At 37.6% G+C, this 20228-nt stretch overlaps 1 protein-coding gene and 2 long non-coding RNA genes across 10 annotated transcripts in view; 1 reads left to right on the top strand and 2 right to left on the bottom strand.

Annotated features, from left to right (window-relative positions):
- The window catches only part of FCHO2 (FCH and mu domain containing endocytic adaptor 2), an 82862-nt gene extending 77780 nt beyond the window's left edge, over positions 1–5082 (top strand). For all 7 annotated transcript variants that reach the window (XM_064405191.1, XM_064405190.1, XM_064405189.1 and 4 more), the window contains 2 exons: positions 2384–2548; positions 2776–5082. In XM_064405191.1, coding sequence (XP_064261261.1) covers positions 2384–2548; positions 2776–2798 — 188 coding nt within the window. In that variant the 3' untranslated portion in view covers positions 2799–5082. The remainder of the gene's footprint in view (positions 1–2383; positions 2549–2775) is intronic.
- On the bottom strand, positions 355–2388 carry LOC135291188 (uncharacterized). Its single transcript, XR_010354055.1, has 3 exons — positions 2240–2388; positions 880–1347; positions 355–651 (listed from the first exon to the last, which is right to left on the bottom strand). It is a non-coding gene; the product is annotated as an uncharacterized LOC135291188 (long non-coding RNA).
- A 560-nt stretch (positions 5083–5642) lies between the features above and the next one.
- Positions 5643–20178, bottom strand: LOC135291187 (uncharacterized). 2 transcript variants are annotated; one of them, XR_010354054.1, is made up of 5 exons: positions 20080–20178; positions 16467–16630; positions 10443–10544; positions 9173–9988; positions 5643–7721 (listed from the first exon to the last, which is right to left on the bottom strand). It is a non-coding gene; the product is annotated as an uncharacterized LOC135291187 (long non-coding RNA). The 2 variants fall into 2 exon arrangements; XR_010354053.1 differs by having other exon boundaries at positions 16467–20138.
- Positions 20179–20228: the final 50 nt, after the last annotated feature.

Genomic DNA, 20228 nt, shown 5'->3' with positions numbered 1-20228 from the left:
TTCCTGTACAGACAATTTTTATCAGTAAACAGGTGATCATTTTAGCCTCTGCTTCCTTTTTACACATTTTGTTATGCTATAACCTCTTTACTAGTTCATCTTCTTTTCAATTAATTGACTCCTGAGAGATTCCATTATGAGTGAGATGTCAAAATATAAATTTCATTATTAGCTATATAAGGGAAAATAATGAAGTACCCTGAAAACAGTTAGTAGTTCTAAAATTTAGAGTTTAGATAGGATAGGAAATTTTTGCATTCATGCAATTTGGAAGTGAGCAGTTACTCAAATGAAAATAGGTTTAATATCTGTGTCTTTCCACACATAGATAATTTAAATACATTAGAAGGAAGTAAGTGGAAGAACTGCGGGTAGAAAAAAAACAAATCCAAAAGTTCTGAGTTGAGATATTTTATTCTTGACCAACATTTTGACTCTTGGTTTTGACCATAATAACTCTAGGAAAAGACTTAAACTATGCACATCTGCTCAGAGTGGTAATTTATACAATATTGCATAAGGTACCAATAGTTGTCCTCTGCCCAGTGCCTTTCTCTGAGCTGTAGTTGATGTCACAACCCCTGAAGTCTCAGCAGGTGCAGCATTTTCCTGAAGTAGTAGAGCAGCCAAAGCATCTCATCCTCAAAGCCTCTGTGGAGAAATGAACAGCTTGTTAAGAATTTAGTGAAGAGGATTGTGAAATTACAGATTTGCCTGTAAATATGACTGGTTTCATATAGAAGCCACAAGCATGGGAAAAGACAACTTCTCTTCCTGAAAAGGCTGCAAAGTTGTGGTTATCATTCAAACAAAATCAGGGAGAATTTTAATTGAACACAGGTGATTACTCTAGTCTGGTGTACTTTGTCTTTCACTAACCTCACAGTTCTTTGCCATTTGTCTTCACTACAGTGGATTAGCTCTCTTCTTTTTTGTCCTCCCTTTTCTGAACTTTGGGGCTTCTTTTAAAATGAAAAATCATACTGAAACACAAATGCAGCCAGATGAAGAGGAATTTTACACCTGCAGAACAGCACAGAATGGGCTGCAAGTGATCCAGTTTGCATCTTGTGTGTTGACAGCAGACTTGCACATATCCCACTGCTTCTGCTGTATTCCTCTTCCCACCATCTTTTCCTCTCCTTTTCATTGAGTATAAACATTTATAGTACTCCCAGTTCAGGAGGAAGCAATATTGTGCTGATCCTGCACTTACAGAAGCAAAGGGAGAAGTGCACAGACACTGTCAATGTCAGGACAAGTGTCTTCAAGTCTCTTCTCCTGGCGGACAGCATGATAAAATTTTAGGGGGCTTTTTATGGTCCAACACATTATGTGATCTGTCAGCTGGAGAGAGATAAAACACAGAAAAAACTTTCAAAGCACTTGAATATATGAGTTTCCATAGTTAGAATAGAAAGAATTTCCACTTTACTGAAATTAGGCAGACCTACTGAAGAAATCAAATTGATCTTAAGCTAAATTTATCAAAAGCAAGCCACTTTGTGAAACCATTTCTTTTAGCGCCTGCTTTTAGCTCAGTACCATTTCAGTTACTAACTTTCCTTGTAATTTAGCAGTTCTTATTGATAGGAAAGCAAACTGTTCTAAAGTAAAATTATTCCATTAATATTATTTTAAATCTCATTTTCCCAATACACTTCACAAGAGCAAGAAAAGACCTGTTTTAAAACTAAAAAGTAGTAGCAATGTGGGGGTTTTGAAAACGCCTTTCATTGCCTACAGAAATGTACTTAAAGTAATTTTAAACTATTATTGCTTTACAATACTATCAAAGAGATGCCACTTCACCACTGTCTCTGAAAAAATCAACTGAAATTTGTGAGAAGTATTTAATCAGACCTTGTCTTTAGTGGAAACATAGTAATTTCTTTCCTCTGGGTACATTACTGTAAAACTGCATTTCTTTCAATGTTTTTGTTCATGTACTTTCATCCAGATAGATCATGACAACTCTTAAATGTTCTGCTAGTGAAAGGCAGATAGTACTTCCTATCTATTAATCAGATACCATCTACCACAAGAGAGATGGTAGTAAGTACTTGGAGACCAGCAAGCATAAATTATTTTAGAGACCAATCAGATAAGTAGTAAGTGATTACCAGGCTGATACCCCCAATTTGGATAATCTTGCAGAAATTTGTATTCTTTCTCTTTAAATCATTCACTAGTCATTGTCTTAAACAGACTATTGGAAAAAACAGACTTGTACTCTTACCTCTATTGAAAGCATATGTAGGACTGCCGCTGGCAACAGATCTCAAAGGTCACCATATTAGTTTCACTTCTTACTACTAAAAATTTGGAGAGATCATTTTGTTTTTGCAAAACAATCAGCTTCTCAGTTTTATTGCTTTTATAGGTTCTGGATCCCTTAGGGCAAAATTTGAGCTTTCAGGAGGACCCAGTAAACCAGCAACACTTGCAGTGCAATTCATCAGTGAAGGAAGCACCCTTTCAGGAGCAGATGTGGAACTCGTAGGCACTGGCTATCGGCTTTCCCTTCTTAAGAAGAGATTTGCCACTGGTAAGACATTAACATGCTTATATGTTCAAACTAATGTTATATATTCTCTAGTGTTAAATTCTAAAAAATGAAACTGTTAAATGAGTGATTTATAAATAGTTACTCTTTATTGAAACACTTCTGACAAGTTAGTTTGTTTTTCCGTAGTTATTCAGACTGCTCCAAGGAAAATATAGACAAAATCTGGTTGATTTATTGACTGCAAAAAACTTATCTTTGTTTTCCAGGACGATATATGGCAGACTGTTGATGTACCTGTGAAAGTCATTGGATCAGGAGTGCAAGAAACACTTGTGACAATAGGAACTCTGCCCTCTCTATTTTTCAAACACTATTTTAACATGCATTAATTTTTAAAAATATTTACTTACTTTGAGGCTAAACTACAGAAAGTAAATGCACTTTTAAGAGTCATTTTGAAAACTTTATTACTTTACAATAGCACTGAAGTTAACTTCAACACTGTCTGTAAATGATCAACTGCAATACTTGGGAAAATTTGTTGAAAAATTAGTAACTTTATATAGAGGAAGTCAAAATAGTAATCCACAGTTGAAATGGAAGTATGAAATTTTATGTTGTACTGTAAACATTAAACTTAAAATGTAGGAGATCTAGTAAGAAATATTTGAGCTTTTCATAAGTAATACTCATTTTTCAGATTCTTTAATTGCCAGCTTTTAATTGACAGTTTATAAAGATAGCAGAGGCTGTGTCTTGTGTAGTTCTTCTTTTCATTCATACCACAAGACCAGCTGAGTTAGAGATGTATAAAAGTAATTTGATGCCCATGTATCATATATTATTAAAATGTAAGTTGTTTCATATAGGGTTTTGTTTAACTAAGTGCAATGCATTACAAATTGCAAAACACAGCAGAGATTTACTTCTGCCGTTAGTAAAATTTTTTGGGCCTTGTTATTGTTTGAGTTAATGCAGTAGATTTAATTTATTTTTATATTAATTGCATAACTTTTGTGCCTTTTAAAAATGCCTGTGCCTATTCAATTTGATACTCATGTGCCTCACTTCCTTTTACAAAGTTTGGCTCTTCATCAAGAAAGCATGGCGTTTGTATTATGCACAGAACTTTATAAAAATTCTTTTTACTGCAATTTATTCAGACGGCAGGTTTGCAAAAACTGTAGTTTGTTTTAAAAGAAATTTTAAACACTGAATTATTTCCTCAAGGAATAATTGCAATTACATGTGGTTTTAGTAAAGGGAGCTGCATCATGCAGTACTCAGAAACTTTTTCATTAACTAATTTTAATGTCACCAAAGAGGAGAATCTGAAAAATCAGTGACAATAGGAAAAACAAACTTCTAAAAGCAAACAGCATTACTCTTTGCTTTAGCTATAAGTCTTCAACTTTGAGTGGATTTGGGGATGTGTGATGTGAATGTACACATAGTACTTCAGGAGGCATTGTAAAGGATATTTTATAGCTGCAGGATGATAAATCCTGTCATGTTCATTTTTTTATAGCTATCAGTTTTAATATTTGTATTGTAATCTAATATGCTTGCTACAGCCTAAGGAATTGCTACAGGGAATTGACACGAGTAACAATTTTTTAAGCAAGTCACTAATTTAGAAAATTTTCTATGTATTTGTATTACCAAGTTTTTTTTGTAATGTTGAAATCATAAGCATTGGGGCAAAATAATTCAATAACCTGCATGTGGCAATTTCAAATGAACATTTAGCATACCAGTATCTATTTCAAATTCTCTATTAAAACAGTGAAACATGCTTGAGTTAATTCATGCAAAACCAGTAATGAATTGGACTGCTGAAGCTTTACAAGAAATTATGCCTTTGTAGAAGCTGTATAAATTGTCGTGTACACTAGACACTTTTGCCGGTGAGAGTTTCATTGTTAGTACTAAGAACGTAGTATACTGTAGATTTGATTGGAAGATTTGGCTCCTATATTTTGCTAATCTTATGGATGATAAATTTACAACTCATAAAATGGTGGTCTTTTTATTGGAATTTTAATTGTAACCTGCTTTACAATCAAACTGATTAACACAACAATATTTTATTAATGAAAACCCAAATCTATTGTTGCTATTTTTAATCAAGTATTACATTAATTTCTACAATAAATGAAGTACTTAATGTTTCAGCACTTTTAAACTAGCCTTCATTCAGATGTTTTTTATACATTTGCTTTGGGTGCAGGTTACAATTTTGAAGCCATACAAGTTTATATAGACATTTTGTAAAGAAACTCAAAAACAATGTAAAAAGTATGTGTAGCTATCTGATTTAAAATAAAAAAAACTTACATAGCAAGCTGGTTCTTGCTTGTGTACACAGCAATGTCCCTTGTAGCTGCCTCCTAAGAAAATTAATTTTTAAACACAACTCTAAAGGATCTGAATTTTTATGAATTGTTACTACGTTAGACTGTAAATTAGAACATACAAGTTTATCTTTCAAAAATTGTAAATACTCTGAATTTTCATAAAATGTAAATTTTAAAAATTTGCACCCATAATAAACATGTAATATATAATTTAAATACTGATTTATATTGCCTATACTTTTGCAATTATAATAGATAAAAAGCATGCCTGCACTGAACATTTGAAAAGATTGATTTTTAAGTAATAAAGGGTAGAGCTCATTATGAACTCTTTTGTATATTTAAAATCATCACAGAGAAGGCGGATGGAAAGATGACTTCTCTAGAACATTTCATCTTTACTAAACTGTAATGTCTGAGATGTCTGTAGTGCCCTATACCTTTACTAAATTGATTTGCTTCGCTAATAAATTGGATTAGGCAAAACTATGAATATGTTTATGAGAAAAATCTTGACTCATGGACATGAGCTGCTGTCTGTAAATAGTGCTATCAAATCCTGTACATTATGTCTTTGTTTATGAGCCTATATATTTTTGTGTGTGCAGAAGAAGAATTAGTGACAAGATTAAACTAATTCCTTCTGATTTCTAATATTCCACCAGTCAAAAAGAGTAGACAAATTAATACTTCTTCAGCAGGCTATATGGTTTAGTCCTAAGTTTTGAGCACAGAATAGAAGCTGAAACTGAACAAATGTTTTTGAATCTGTTTGTTTCCTACTAATCCCAAGGCCTGCAGAGGCTTAGTAAGTAATGACTTACTAAATTCACTTTCTCAGCTGGTTGGATATCACTGCAATAGAGGTACCATTCTTGTCATGCAGGAAAGCAGCAGTCCAAGGGTTTGATTCTTATCTTCTGCTGGCAGGCAGGAATGAAGAACACAAGTACTTAGTGGTCAGACTGAGTGGTCCCTCTAACAGAGTAGTCTGGTCTTCAACACTGGCCAAAGAACAGTCTAGAGCCTTGGAGAGCTAGTGTGTCATTTGCTTTCTGATCCCCCAGTACCTCATTTATTGGTTAGAAATGTAAAAAGGTGCTGCTCAGTTCTTCTAGTATTCATTGAACTTAACGTGTAACAGATCTGACTGACGCTGCTCTGGCACATCTGTTAACACTTGACTTGTACCCACATACTGCTCACAGCTGCTGCAAACTGGATCTCTACTGTCCAAGCAGGTTTGTGATTATCTAAGTACACAATCAGGTCATTTTTCAGGGAAATCTATCTCTACCACTGCCAAATAACATTATGTAGGGTATTTGAAGGAGCTAAGGTATCTGATTATGAACTGGAACAGCATGCAAGTTACAACTGTAGCAAGTTTTGCTATCTAACATAAAAACAAGATCTTGCATCATGGCAAAAAGTAATACATTTCAACTCTTGTATGTTTGCAAAGCTTAAGATACACAGATGTTAAGATGCCTATCTTAAGTTTTGCAATTGCTACATAATTGGTTTCCATTTCAGTTGTTATGAAAGGGAAATTATACTTAAGAGCATGCAAGAAAAAAAGTCAGGAATTCCTCCAAGCATAGCATAAGCTAAAAACAGTTCAAAGTACTAAAGCATCAGATAACACATCTACTGTTGAGGTACCATTGATTGGACTGATTAAAAAGTCTCTCAACTGAAAACATAATTTTTATCTTTAATTCTACATATTATTACACCGGTAAGCATTCCTGCTCAGCTCACTTTGACCTCCATGTTTACTAACCTGTTGATTTTTGGATTCTTCCTTAGTTCATTCAATAACCAATATAAGGCATACAGTATTAAAAGAAGAGGCCTCTTCTGGATTACTTATTGAACATTTAGAACTCTAATTCTGCATTTTTTGTAACTGCTTTTCACTTCCTTTGGAATCAATTATTTTCATTTTTCAATCTGGGATGCTATTTTATTTAATGTAACCTAAAGTATTTTTGTTTGCCTTTGTCCCAGATGAATTTATTTCTAAAGATCTTGTTCTGTAACTTAGTTGTTATTACTCAGGAGGTTTTTTAATTTTAAAAAGTTAATAATCATAAGCTGTAAATCATGCCAATTTCACTACTCTGATTATTCAACTTTTCCTTTTATCATGTCCCAGCCTGTTTTCTCGAAGTTCTCAGTTCTTAAGTCATGTTTTCTACTCCAGAAACTTAGCAGTGGTAATGTGTTCAGCAATGAGTCAAATCTTTCTCCATCCTGGTTAAGGAAGCAGCCTATTTTTATAATAATTGTTGATTCTCCCCTCCAGATGTCCCCTCCTGCTTTGCTATTTGATAAGCTTCTTATAATATCGACACCCTTCCCTTCTGTTTCCCACTCTTTTTATTGGTAGGTTATATGAACAGTCATCACTGATACAGAAATGTTGAGGCTGCCCCAGTGTTAGTACTGATGAATTGTATCTAGATAAGGTGCACCAATGCAGAGATGGAAGAAAACCAAAACCCAACTCAAAAAGCTCAAAAACTGTTGTTCACCTTCCTTTCTCTGGCACCTTACAGGACCATTCATTTAGACAGAGAATCAAAGAGAGATAACAGATAGAACTTTAAGCCCCTAAGCACCTGACCTCATTCTTCAACGTAAGTTTCTCCTTCACAGGTGAGAATCCCTTGGCCTGTGTGCATGAGTCCCTTCTCACTTCTGAGCAGTTCCTAGATGGACAGCACACGCTAACTGCTCGGGAGGAGTGCTGTAGTCTGTGATCTGCCATCTCTGCAGCTGACATCCCTCTGAAGTCTCACCAGTCCATTCCCATGGGTGGGCCAAGTGCAGCCACACCTTTTGCCCTGCTGAAATCACAGTTCCATTGTCTGAGTCACTTGATTGAAAACAGTAGATTGGATGCCTGCTTCTAGTGAGATTACAGAATAAATCTAGTTTTTATTTGAGAACTAAAATGCAGAAAATTTCTCAATGTAAAAACTGTATCTTGTACATCTAGCACAGCCCTCAGATGACTGCTATTAGTCTGGCATAATTTCTTTAGATAGAATAGAGTAGTATAGAGAAAACACTCCACTCACAGGAGAGAAAATAAGGAAATTACAGGGAAAAATTAATGTGGGCAAAAGAGTTCCCTACAGATTAAGTGAAGAATATGTATTTGCTACAACTTTCCCATAGAGGAGTTGAAAATTTTAAAAAATTCAGGATGATGGGCCATTAGAGCTACTTTATTGGCATTTTGCAATATACTTGAGAAGACTGTTAAACTTATCAAAATAGTAGCAACTTTAATATGATGGGAGAACATGGAGGATGTGTTCTCTGGCCACCTAGCTATGAGCTAGAACTTGTCACTACTGCACTCACCTAAGTACCAGCCTTTGCTTACACGAAACAATAAGTTTCCCAGTGAGAGAAATACGGAACCTGTACCCCCATTTTCCTCAGCTATGACCTTCCCAGATTGCTTAAGGTGACTGCTTTTGCCAGCTGCTCCCCGAGTGATGCCACAAAAACACGTATTAGAATTCAAGAGGTTTTTGGCAAATGCCATTTTGTAGTCACTCCTCCAAGTGATTCTCCAGCTCAAAACAGTCCTACAGTAGCATGGTTTTGATAAAGAAGTGTGAAACTTTGAATAATCTGTGTTTCAGGAAGGAGCTCATCCCTCATGTAGGCAGCAACAGTGCAGTCCATGGTTTTCATACTATTGATGATTAGGAAAAACCAGCTGTTGTCACAAGTTGTAAAAGAAGCTTTCAAAAAAGTGTTACACTATTCTTGAAGTGGTAACTGTTAGCATCAGTTTATAAGCAAACAACGTTCTGAGTTTTACCTGAGTTTTAGAGTCATTCTGGGCCCAGGAACACGGACTCAGCTATACCTTCTGTCTAGGTCATTGGTAAAGGTGTTTGTATCAACACACAGGAGGAGCAGTAGTATCCAGAAGACATGTTCACTATTTCAATTACTGACAACAGTCTACTGTTGCCATTATTTTAGTGTGTGGAGCAAAAAGGCTTTGTTTGTATGACAAACAGCACCAATGTCCTGCTATGTCCTCTTCAAAGAAGCTGTAAAGTATTCACAGCATATGGTGCCATACACAACAGTCAGAACGGAAGACAGATTTCTGCATCACCCCTGTAAAAGCTAAGTGGTAACTTGCTATCTCCTGCTACTCCATTCAGTGATCTTTTCGGTTGTTTTTTTCTGGAATTGTAAAATATTGTAAAACAATAAGAATATTGTTAAGACCCTTGTTGGTGTTTTTAAGGAATAATATCTTTCTCACCTGTTCAGACAAAGATTGGTTATACGATTGTTTTAAAATTCTTGTTAATTCTCTTTTGGACACTTGCTTTTAGTTAAAGGATCTTCTATTCTCTTCAGCATTTAAAAGTGTTCCATACTTGCTCTGTATCTCCATTAAAGTTTAGGAAGCCCTTCTTTGCCTCTCTCCCAGGAAGGTAGGTGTTTTAATGGCTATTGCCACTATCTGTATGTAAAGACACATTAATTTTATGTTTACAACAGGTACACAATCAGATCTAACCAGATGTTTGCAAGTAATGATTCAAATGAGTATTAGATCACATCAGGTATGTCTCATTGTTCTCCATATGTGTAATGGGCTCTACAGAGAATAGTGTTAGCATATACTCCACTGTCATCTCTATAACCCAACTATGGAAGTAGTAGCAATCATATCAAGGTGAGGAACATGTTAAAAATAGTGTGGGATTATTTCTACGGTGAAGAAACTTACGTAAGCCTTAGGAAATCAGGCACACTGTATCAGACCTCCTTGCTATAGTCAGTATTTACTTTTAAATCAGAAAAACACACAGCTGCTGGTAAGGATCATATTGGACTACTTACAGTCTGCTTACACCTTGATTTACAGAGGTACTGTTAACTTTCAAGTGGTCTTCTGTCATCCATGTCTAACCTTGGAGAACTCCTTTGGAACACTTGCCTGAGTTAAGAAATTCAGTGCTCTTGTACAGCAAGCTGTTTTCTTCTAGGAAGGTCGTGGACTCTGCAGAAGCTGCCAAACTTGCTGGCTGTCAGCAGGTTATGGGCAATTCATTTGTAGTGCCAGAATGAGCTCAAAAGTGGGGGTGGGAGCATAGCAGTTTTGGAAAGAAATAAACATAAATTAAACTCTCTCTGATGCAGTTGACCAAGAATCACAAATAACACCTCATCTTAAGTTGCCTGTGTGAACTGCACAACCAAACATTAGTGACAACCAAGTCAGAATTACTTGACTGCATTTGTTGTTAATAATCAGGTTCAAGTAGTATGGCCAGGTAGGTGCTATTACAAATGGTCAACTTTTATATTTTTGGATATGCACATAATGCAGTAATCCTTTGATTGAGATGCCTACCATAATTAAACACAACCCAACTGGTTTCCACTACAGCTTCATGATGAGCCAGTTTCCTCAGTAGCTCAATATTGTCAAAAGGCATGGGCCAAGCTGTCCATCTTCACTCAACACCCCTTGTATCAGCTCTGTACCACCTCTGTACATATCTGCTTGTGATTCAACTTACCAACTAAACATAAGTCAAAGCCAAAAAAACAAGAAAATTCTGTTCTAAGTCAAGCCAAGTGAACCATCTTGCAGGAGGATCTGGCAAATAGGGATTCCTGACCTAGGAGTAGAGATGGAATAGGGAATGAGATCTCCCAGTATAGACAAAAACACATCACCAGCCCAGGCCTACTAAATCACAGTCAGAGATGGGAACTAAAAGCAGTTGGCTCCAATGACATAAGGGAACACTTTTCTTAATAGTGGCTTTAAATCCTGAAATTATAAACTATACAAGATTGATAAGAAAAGCAAATTAAACACGGGTAGGAAAAGTCCATGGAGATAGTTTGACAGGGTAAAAAATAGGCGTTTGCTCCAAAAAAACAACAAAAATGTTTAATTTCCATTGTGTTGTGGGATCCATACTAGCTGGAAATGCTAGAATTGGTAAAAACAAAAAGTGAGAAAGAAAAGTATTAGTAAATATTTTGCCATATCTCTTAAAGGCTATCTAGATCATGTAGTCACATGGTGAAAATACTTTGCAATCCAAGAGTATCTAAAGGGAGATATTAATACATCATCTACTAAAACTAAATATTTTTAAACCAGCATATCTGATAAACAACATCCAAGAATTTAGGAAGTTGAATAAGCCATACTATGGATCATTAATTTTTAGTTCAATGATTCTCAAATACTGGAAAGGATTAAAAGAAAGATAACACCATTACAGAAAAAAAGGGGAAAAAAATTGAAAAAAAAGAAAAAGAAAAGGTGTCAATCCACATAACTGTAATATAGAACTTGGTGAGAAAATTAAAAAAACATTTAAGATAATTAGTGTCAATCATGGATGTACCAAATAAAGATCTTAAACTAATTTAGTATTAGGTTGAAAATCTGGATCATAAGAATAATAGGGTCAAAGGAAAAAAGGATTTATGTAAGATGCCTGATTTAGAAGTACACAACATTGGGTTGATAACTAGAGCAATGCAAGAACATAATTTAAAAATTAGTCTTAAGATGTAACTGAAGAGAGAATCAACTTTAAACACCATTCTGGTGGACTCCTGCAGACTTCATAATATCTAATATTTTTCCAGTTAATGATGTTAAAAAAACTGAAGCTTTGCAGATCACAAAAGGTTGGAGGACAAAAAAATAAGCTAGGTCTCAAGTGCAGTTTTTAACCACTTCACTATCATCCAAAATGGCAGGAGGATGCTATAGTATCAAGTAATATGGACAAAAAACCATCCCTTTGGGGTAACTAAGGACTTTTCTGAACTATTCTTAGTCATCCAGCACTAGATCCTGTGAAAAGTCTGAAGATCCTCACGGGATCACAGAAGATCTGAGGCTAGAGGAAACTCTGAACATCACCAAGTCACTTTCCAAGCTCAAAGCATGGACAAAGACCCAAAGTTTTACCAAACTTCCTGCAATCTCCACCCATGTTTTCCTATATCCATGATAAATCATATGAGACCCTTAAAGACAATTAAGATGTCTGATATGATTCAGGCACATATTATGGACCAAGGCAACTCTTCTTATCCCTCCAATAAAAGCTACCATGAAGCTGAATTCTATACGCTATAATATAGTTGTGTACTGTGCAAAGAAGACACAAACCTTGGTGGAGCAGTCTCCTAGGCACCTTTTTCTTATGGTTCTGAAATATTTCCTCAGATAATGCAAGATTTATCAGTGATTCCTTCTTTAGAGTATAGTATAAAAGGGAAATAGACCATTTGTCAGAAAAAAAGATATGATCAATATTCAGAAATTCTTCATGGCACATAGACCAATCCTCTCCCTTTGTATCAAGGCTTTCAGAAATTACTTCTGGCTACAAGTTTCCTGAATGAGTAAAAGAAAGAGGAGTTTGAGAGAATTCAACAACCTGTAGTGCCACACAGACGTTTCATGTCTTTTAACATTGGGAAGCAATCAGCTCAGGTGTGTTGCAGTAGTATCCCATAGGTACTATTAGTTAAAGAAAGACTTTCAGCTCCAGTGCCTGGATGCATCCGTGCACAGACATGCACCTGCAACATTCCAAAGAAACAATAACCTGCCTTACTTCTGTGATGATGAATTACTCAATATGGGAAAACAAACTTTCAGATTGCATGGAAATTAATTATCATCATCTATAACAGCAAAATAAATAAATAAATAAAGCAAAATATCAGCAAAAAATCAGCTTAGACAAGGCTCCCATTAAAAAAAAAAAAAAAAACAAAAAAAAAACAACAACCCAAAACAACTTCTACTGCATTTATAATCGTGTGTGAAAGTACTGGTCATGCAGGAATAAGATAAAAATCCTTGTTTCTTTTTTCAGTTTTTAAACAAAATACACTAACATGTTAAATGCAGAGGTAGACACATTAATCCTCATATTATTCATTTACCTTCCCTTAAAATCAATATGGAGGCTATTGAAAAAAAAAAAAAATCTGTGGGACTTGCAAAATCAGTGGAATAGAACACCAGAGATTTGAGTATTTTATGCTATCAAACCCTAAGAAGTTACTTCATCTCAGCTGATATGAACCTAGGTAGCAAAACAGTATTTCACGTATGGCAAAAGCACTGTTGTCAGAAAAAAAGTTGTCAGAAGCTTTCCCCATGTCCTGTAGAGCCAATGCCAGCCAGCTCCGAGATGAACCTGCTACTGGACAAGGCCAAGGCCATCAGTGACTGTGGCAGAACCTCTAGGGTAACATATATAAGAAGTGGAAAAAAAGTTATTGCACAGATACAGTTGCAGCCACAGAAGAATTGGAGGATCTTGAGATCCACAGTCCTGGAAGGACTTGTGACCCTGCAGAGAACTCACACTGGAGCAGCCTGTCCTTGAAGAACTGCACCCTGTGAAAGAGAGACCCATTTTGCACCAGTCCTGGAGAGCTGTTGCCTGTGGGATGGACTCACATTGGATAAGTTCATGGAGAACTGTATCCTGTGGAAGTAGCACCATGTTGGAGTGGGAGAAGAACTCCTCTGCCTGAAGGGCGGGAACAAAGTATGACTGTAACCCTCATCCCCCATCTCTCTGCACTGCTGTGAGGAGGAAGTAGAGCCCAAGGGGAAAGTGATTTTAAGATTTATTTCTCATTACTCTGCTCGGAATTTGAGTGGTAATAAATTCAGGTAATTTCCCCAAGTCAAGTGTGTTTTGCCCATGACAGTAATAACTAAATGATCTCACTATGTCCTTATCTCAATCCAGACTTGTTATATCCTCTCTTCCCTGAAAAGCTAAGGAGGAGAATTACAGAGCAACTTTGGTGGGGGCATGGCTTCCAGTCAGGAAGGGAACAAAATATTTATCAAGCCAATAATGTTTGGCACACAACCTCATAAAGTTCTGCCCTATAGTAGAGATATTATTTTCTATTCAACGTGTCAATCCAAGAAGGCTAGGTACAGCATCCTCAGCTCTGATAATAGCACACTGATGGTAGTGGGTGACTATGTCTCTTGTATAAGCATTGATCCTTTCATTAGATGTAAACCAGCACATTTTGACCACTCAACTCAATCTTTTTTGGTAGTGCAAATATCAAAATCATAGATCTCACTGTATACTTCCAAACAAATCCTCACCTCCCTCACAGCTGGGACCTGTTCTTAGTCTAAGAATTCAAGGTCTTGCTTTTATTTAACCCATGCCATAATTTGATCAAGAATAAAACCAGCATCTACAGCTCTGTAAAACAGATTTGGGTGGGAGCACAGAAACATCTGGATGCAGATCTCTAGCAAGCAAAATACAAATGTCCCAGGTCACACAAAGTAAGCAGTCTGACTTTGTAGCCTAGGAATGAACAATAACTCCCTGGAGTCACAGAATCACAGAATTGTTTAGATTGGAAAAGACTTATGGTCATTGAGTCCAACCACTAACCCAGCACTGGCAAGTACACCATTAAACCATGTTCCAAGTGCCATGTCTGCATATCTTTAAATTTCCTGCAGGGATGGTTTCTCCACCATTTCTCTCATTCCAATGCTTGGCAACCTTTTTGGTGAAAAAATATTTCTTGATATCTAATCTAAATTTCCCCTGTTCAAGTTTCCTCTTGTTCTATTGCTTATCACTTGGGAGAAGAGACCAATTCCCACCTCCCTCACTCCTTTCAGGCAGCTGTAGAGAGTGTGGAGATTGAGCCTCCATCTCTCCTGGCTAAACAACCCCAGCACCCTCAGCTGCTCCTCATAGGAGTTGTGGTCCAGACCTTTCATCAGCTTTGGTGTCTTTCTTTGGACATGCTCCAGCACCTCAATATCTTTCTTGTATTTTCTCCTGACCTGGTGCCACTTACTCGTTTACATTTAAAAACTAAAGGAACTCAGTCAATGTCACATAATGTGCATTTTTTTCCTGGTTAAGTGTATATCCAACCTACCAGTCTTCTTTTCCTTTTAAATAAGGGCACCTTTGATAAAATCTTGAAGAGAAAATTACATGTGTTTTAAGATTTCAAAAATACCTTTCTAATATGTGGAAAGATTTCCTCAAGTCTGGACTAGGTCTCTGCCTGCACTGGATGAGAATAGAAGGCTTCTGCATTCCTCTTCCCTTCCTTCCTCCTCATGACCAAGCTGCCTTCTGCAGGATTCAATTCCTGACTGTGAGAAGCAACATAGCCTTCAGCCAGGGAAGGCTGTCTTCCCCAGACCCCTGTTCTGATGGGTGCAACACGTTGTCTTAGGCTCAATTCCTCATCCCAGTGTCATCACAGCACAGTGAAAGATGGGTTTCCAGTACCGCCAACTGAATCCACTATCATGTCTTTCTTTTAAAAACCAAATCCAAGCAGAATAAGCAAACCCAACAATTTAAGATACAGATTTGAGATATAGATCTACCTCTTCTGGCCAAAACAAAGCTATTTGGTTTTTATGAGGGTTAATGTATAATCTCTCTGAATTTCATTAATTTTTAATCACTTCTCTCTCACTTCCTTTCAATACTTCACAGGGGGCTTGTAAGAAAAATGGGTATAGAACTTTCAGCAGGGCTGTTGCAATAGGATAAAGGGTAATGGTTTTGTGCCAGGGTTGGCTGTTACTTGTCTCTGTCCCAGCACGGGAAAAGGTGGTTCTGGGCAGGCCGCGCTCTCGAAGAAGGAGTCTGGACTCGTGCTTTCGGTCTTCAGTTGAGTTTATTGTTCCTTATCTACAAAGTTTTTCTGTCTGTCCAGCCGAGGTCTGATCAGCAGGACAGCCAAGGGCACTCTCCCCCGCCCACGGGGCGGTTGTCTCTTTTATAGTGAAAACTACGTATTAGATATTTACCTTCAATTTCCAATACTTTTCGCCCTTGTTGGCAAGTGCACTTTCACTATGAACCAATCCACACATGCCAACATCATCCTGAACATGGATGCCAAGGAGAAGAAAGAAGAAGGACAGGGCACGCCCAAATCCCTCCATCTTAGAACCCCTGACCCCCACGTACAGAATTTCAAACCCCCCTGTACAACATACAAAACCCCCCTGTACAGTGCTCCAAAGTTTTTCCCTTCACCCTGTGATTCCTACTACGATGCTACTTAAAGTTTTGTGGCCTGTAATTCTTTATATAAGGTTGGCAATTTGCTCTATGAATTAAGGTCGCATTTCCAGGTGTCTTTGGCTTCCTGCCAGGGTCTCCGAGCCCCTGCCAGGGCTTTGAGACATCCAGGGCATCCAGAGAGATGCTCTGGGTTCCGACAGTTTTAAATTGAACTAAGGGTAGAGGTCGAATAGGTATAAGGAAGAGATATTTTATAATGATGGTGGTGCAGCACTGAAAGAGGTCACCCAGAGCGGTGGTAGCTGCCCCATCCCTGGAACCATTCACAGTCAGAAGTGACAAGGCTCTGAGTAACCTGATCTAGTTGGAAATGCCCCTGCTCATTGCAGGGAGGCTAGAATAGATGACCTTCAAAGGTTCCTTCCAACCCAAACCTTTCTGATTCTGTGATTCTATGATTTACTAACAGAAACACTGAACAAGTCTGTTGCATTCACACACCTTTTAGATAGGTGGAGCAGAGGGGTTTGGAAAGATGATTTATTAATGGTGGTGGATTTATTACTGATGGTGACCGTCAGCCAAGTCATGGACACTCCTGGCATGCTCAGGCTCTGAAGAGAGCAGTTAACTTGGTCTTCCTGTTGGGTCTTTCTCTGTTGCTCCTGAAAAGGGATCATCACAGGTCACAAGGATGCACTACCTGAGTGTACAAATGCCACAGACCCAGGCTGCTGCTGTTTTGTGAGGAGGGTGTCAGTCCCTCATTTATCCTCCCTTATAGTATAGGTAGCAACATACTCTTTCCCGTGGTTCTTTTGTAGCTATCTGCTGAGGAACACAGAATAACTATTTCAGGATTAATTAAGTTTTGTTCCAAAGCTTACTAAATGTTGGTAGCAATGCTTTTGTCATTTCTAAGCCTATAAATGGACAATTTGAATAAAATAAATGTTCTACAGACTTGTATTTCTAATTAGATATTTTGAGTCTACCAGACTGTGTTTTGGTTAAATAAACCAAAACACACAGTTCTTCATTATTCAGTCAAGTTTTGCACTTTCTGTGCACACCAGCTTTTTAATGTGAACTGGCTGCACAGAACTTGGTGGGAGCTGGAGAGCTGGATGACTCTTGACTTCTGCATCATCTCATTTCTACCATGCCATCACAGCAAGCAAATAGAGATTACAAAGTGAAATTTACCATGCATTTCCTCCATGCACTCTTCAGCAGCTCTTGCTTCAAAGTACACCAACAAAAGGTCAGGTGTCATTGCAACAAAGTGAGTAGCATCGGCCTCACTGATTTGAGGATCTTCTACAAAGCTTCAAAATGTGCAGTGAATTATAAACACTAACTATTTCAAAGGTGACATTTTCACCAACACAGTTTAGGACAGTCTGGATTCTCTCTCTTTGGGTATTCAAACATCTGTAAACATTCTGCAGATCACAATTAATGTTTCGAGCTGAAGCACAGTCTCAGCACATCCAGTACTTCACATGTCTAATTGCAACAGCTGTGGTTTTATTGACCCATTTTATATTGCATACAACATATTAACATCTCTTCCGCGCAGTGGAATTTTAATCTAGAAGTGACCAGCATTTAGTCTTACTTGCTGCATTTGTGCCCTTGTTTCTAGAGACCATCATCTTTAGGCAAACAATTCAAACCAGCTGTCTTTGATATTTATAAATATGTTTGCTAAATTAAAAAAAAAATAGAGGAATGCAAAGTTAGTAATTTCATTTATATTTCATCAGATTATTGCTGTAAGTAGTGGCTTCCATCAAAATAGCCTCAACTAATTCCCAATCAATAAATCATGAGCAGTTATATTTCTCTGCTCGCCATTCCAAATGGTAATCTTCTTGTCAGTGTCTTCATGAGTGTTACTGACTGTAACCCCAGAAATAATGTCAAAAGCAGTGACTTTCTGGTAGCTCTGGGTTCCCTGCCAAACTCCAGCTGTGAATGCACTGCATTTTTTCATAGCTCTAGCACTGCTTTCCATGCCAGTCAAAAATACTAGCACTAACACCCAAAAACTACTGTCATACAACTATGTCCACTCCTAACATAAAAAACTCTCTCAGTAACTTTTTGTATGGTAAAAACCAATAGGGCTCTGTTTTTGCCAAATACTATCTACAAATACTACTACAGGGTAGACTTAAAATATGCATTACTTGTAGTTCAACAGTTACTATTTTAAAAAAATATAGTTAAAATAAATTCTTATCTTAAATCACTGTATATGGCTCAAGATTACAGTTCTATAACAGCAGTCCCATGGCAGGAATCAACAGCCACTTAATGCACTGAAAACTCACACCAGGCTGAGTCAGAATTTTAAGAACTGAAGAATTATATTCTTTCAATCCCTTCTTTCATTATGGAGGTCAAGTCCTTAAGCTCAAGACTACAAGAAACCCAAGTGGTGGATGGAGGGGAAAAGCTGATGACAGGCTTTTCAGACAGAAATAATTTTTAGTTGGATGCTAGCAAACAAGCTTGTTAATTGTTATGACTGACTTTTTTTTTTTTAAGTGAAATTCTTGACAGGTTTGGTACAAGAAGTATTTACATAAAATAAAAAACTATTTATGTAACAGGAAAAGGGAACATATATCTCAGTGGCAGTCCAATAATTTACTAGTATCAGAGAACCGAAGAAAGCTTAACCTGACAAAATACTTCATTCAGAAATGTGGTCCACATAAGTGGTTTTATTAATTGTTTAAGCTCTGTGTTGAAAAAACAATGGAACCAGAATCAGGTATTAGAAAACTGACATATAAACATAACTAAACCTCCTTGTGTCACTGTTGTCCAACTTCATAAAATAGTCTGATTCTACCTTTGATGCTCTGTCACTCTTGGCAAGAATTAATCTTCAGCTTGTGTTTTTTTAAACAAGCACAGCTCATTTTCTTTTGTTGTCTTCAGATTTTTTAAAAACTCTTCCTTCAGATTTTTTAAAAACTCTTTACTGGAATATTTCTCTCATCATAGAACATAGGAATTGTTACTTCCCAATCCCCTTACTACGAGACCCTTAATAGCAGTACTGAGTGTTATACAACTGAAGCCCTTCCAGCCAATGGAGGCGGGATGTAAAACAGTTGAGACAGCAAAGGGTCATTAACACTCTGGAGCTTACAGTTCTGGAAACCTCAAAGCCTTCTACCCCATCACAAAACCTCACATCCTTCCTACACCCAACATATATTTTCACACACTCTTTAGTTATCAATTCACTTCCAAATTTTTCTTGCTCTCTACCCAAATGCAGATTGCCTTAAAAGCTATATAGAATTTTGTGATACAGATTGTGTGAAAAGCTATATAGAATTTTGAGATATAGATTGTATGAAAAGCTATATAGAATTTTGTGATATAGATTGTATGAAAAGCTATATAGAATTTTCACCCAATCATACTGTCTAACCAAAGTGTCTCTCTGTCAAGCGAGACTTTAATCACTCTCTTCTCCTCCCGCCATCTATTTTTACAGCATCACTCCATCCCTGTTCTGGCTCATCTTGTTTTGACTCACATGAACCTAAATGGATTCACCCACACCTCACTGACCACCAGGCTGCTGCTAATTTCAGTCACATTATCTTGGTCCTGCCACTGCTACAGCATTTACAAATGGCCCATCTTGATCTTCCTTCCCTAGCTCCTTGTCTTACTCACGCAGTTGCTCTTTGCAGTCAGAAGTGTCTCATCTCAGCTACCAAAGGCAGCTTCTTCCTCCTTCCACTGCCTCTACCTGGCAAGAAAGCATCTTCCTCCATTTCCACCAGCTAAAGTGGCTCACCACTGAAGCAGATGTGTCACATCTGGGCTCAGCCCGTCTCTAGCTTTGCCTAACAAGTTCCTAAGTGTGTGGAGTAAAGCAAGTGTTTTCAGGGGACTACTACAGGCCCCTGAAAGAGAGCCTGGTTCTAGTAGTGCCAAGCCTGTGGCTTCAATCCGTGTATGGGCCATTCACTGGAGAGGTGCACCCGATGATTCTTACGGGTTCCTTTCAATTCAGAATATTCTGTGAAATGGGAGACATGGCACTAGGATCCTGAGGGGGGCTGCTCGCCTGTCTCACCTTGAAACCGCGGGTGTTTCAGGGGCACGCTTAACTCTGGCCACGTAAACCCGACTCCAGAGCTGCGTGCCACAGCGGTGCCCTGCGAGCGGCACCGACACCTCCCCGGCCGGGCGCTCCCGCAGCCCGGCAGCGCTCAGCGGCCGCGC

The sequence above is a fragment of the Passer domesticus genome, chromosome Z (genome assembly GCF_036417665.1).
Source record: "Passer domesticus isolate bPasDom1 chromosome Z, bPasDom1.hap1, whole genome shotgun sequence".
Classification (NCBI taxonomy): domain Eukaryota; kingdom Metazoa; phylum Chordata; class Aves; order Passeriformes; family Passeridae; genus Passer; species Passer domesticus.
This window is presented reverse-complemented; position numbering and strand designations above follow the sequence as displayed.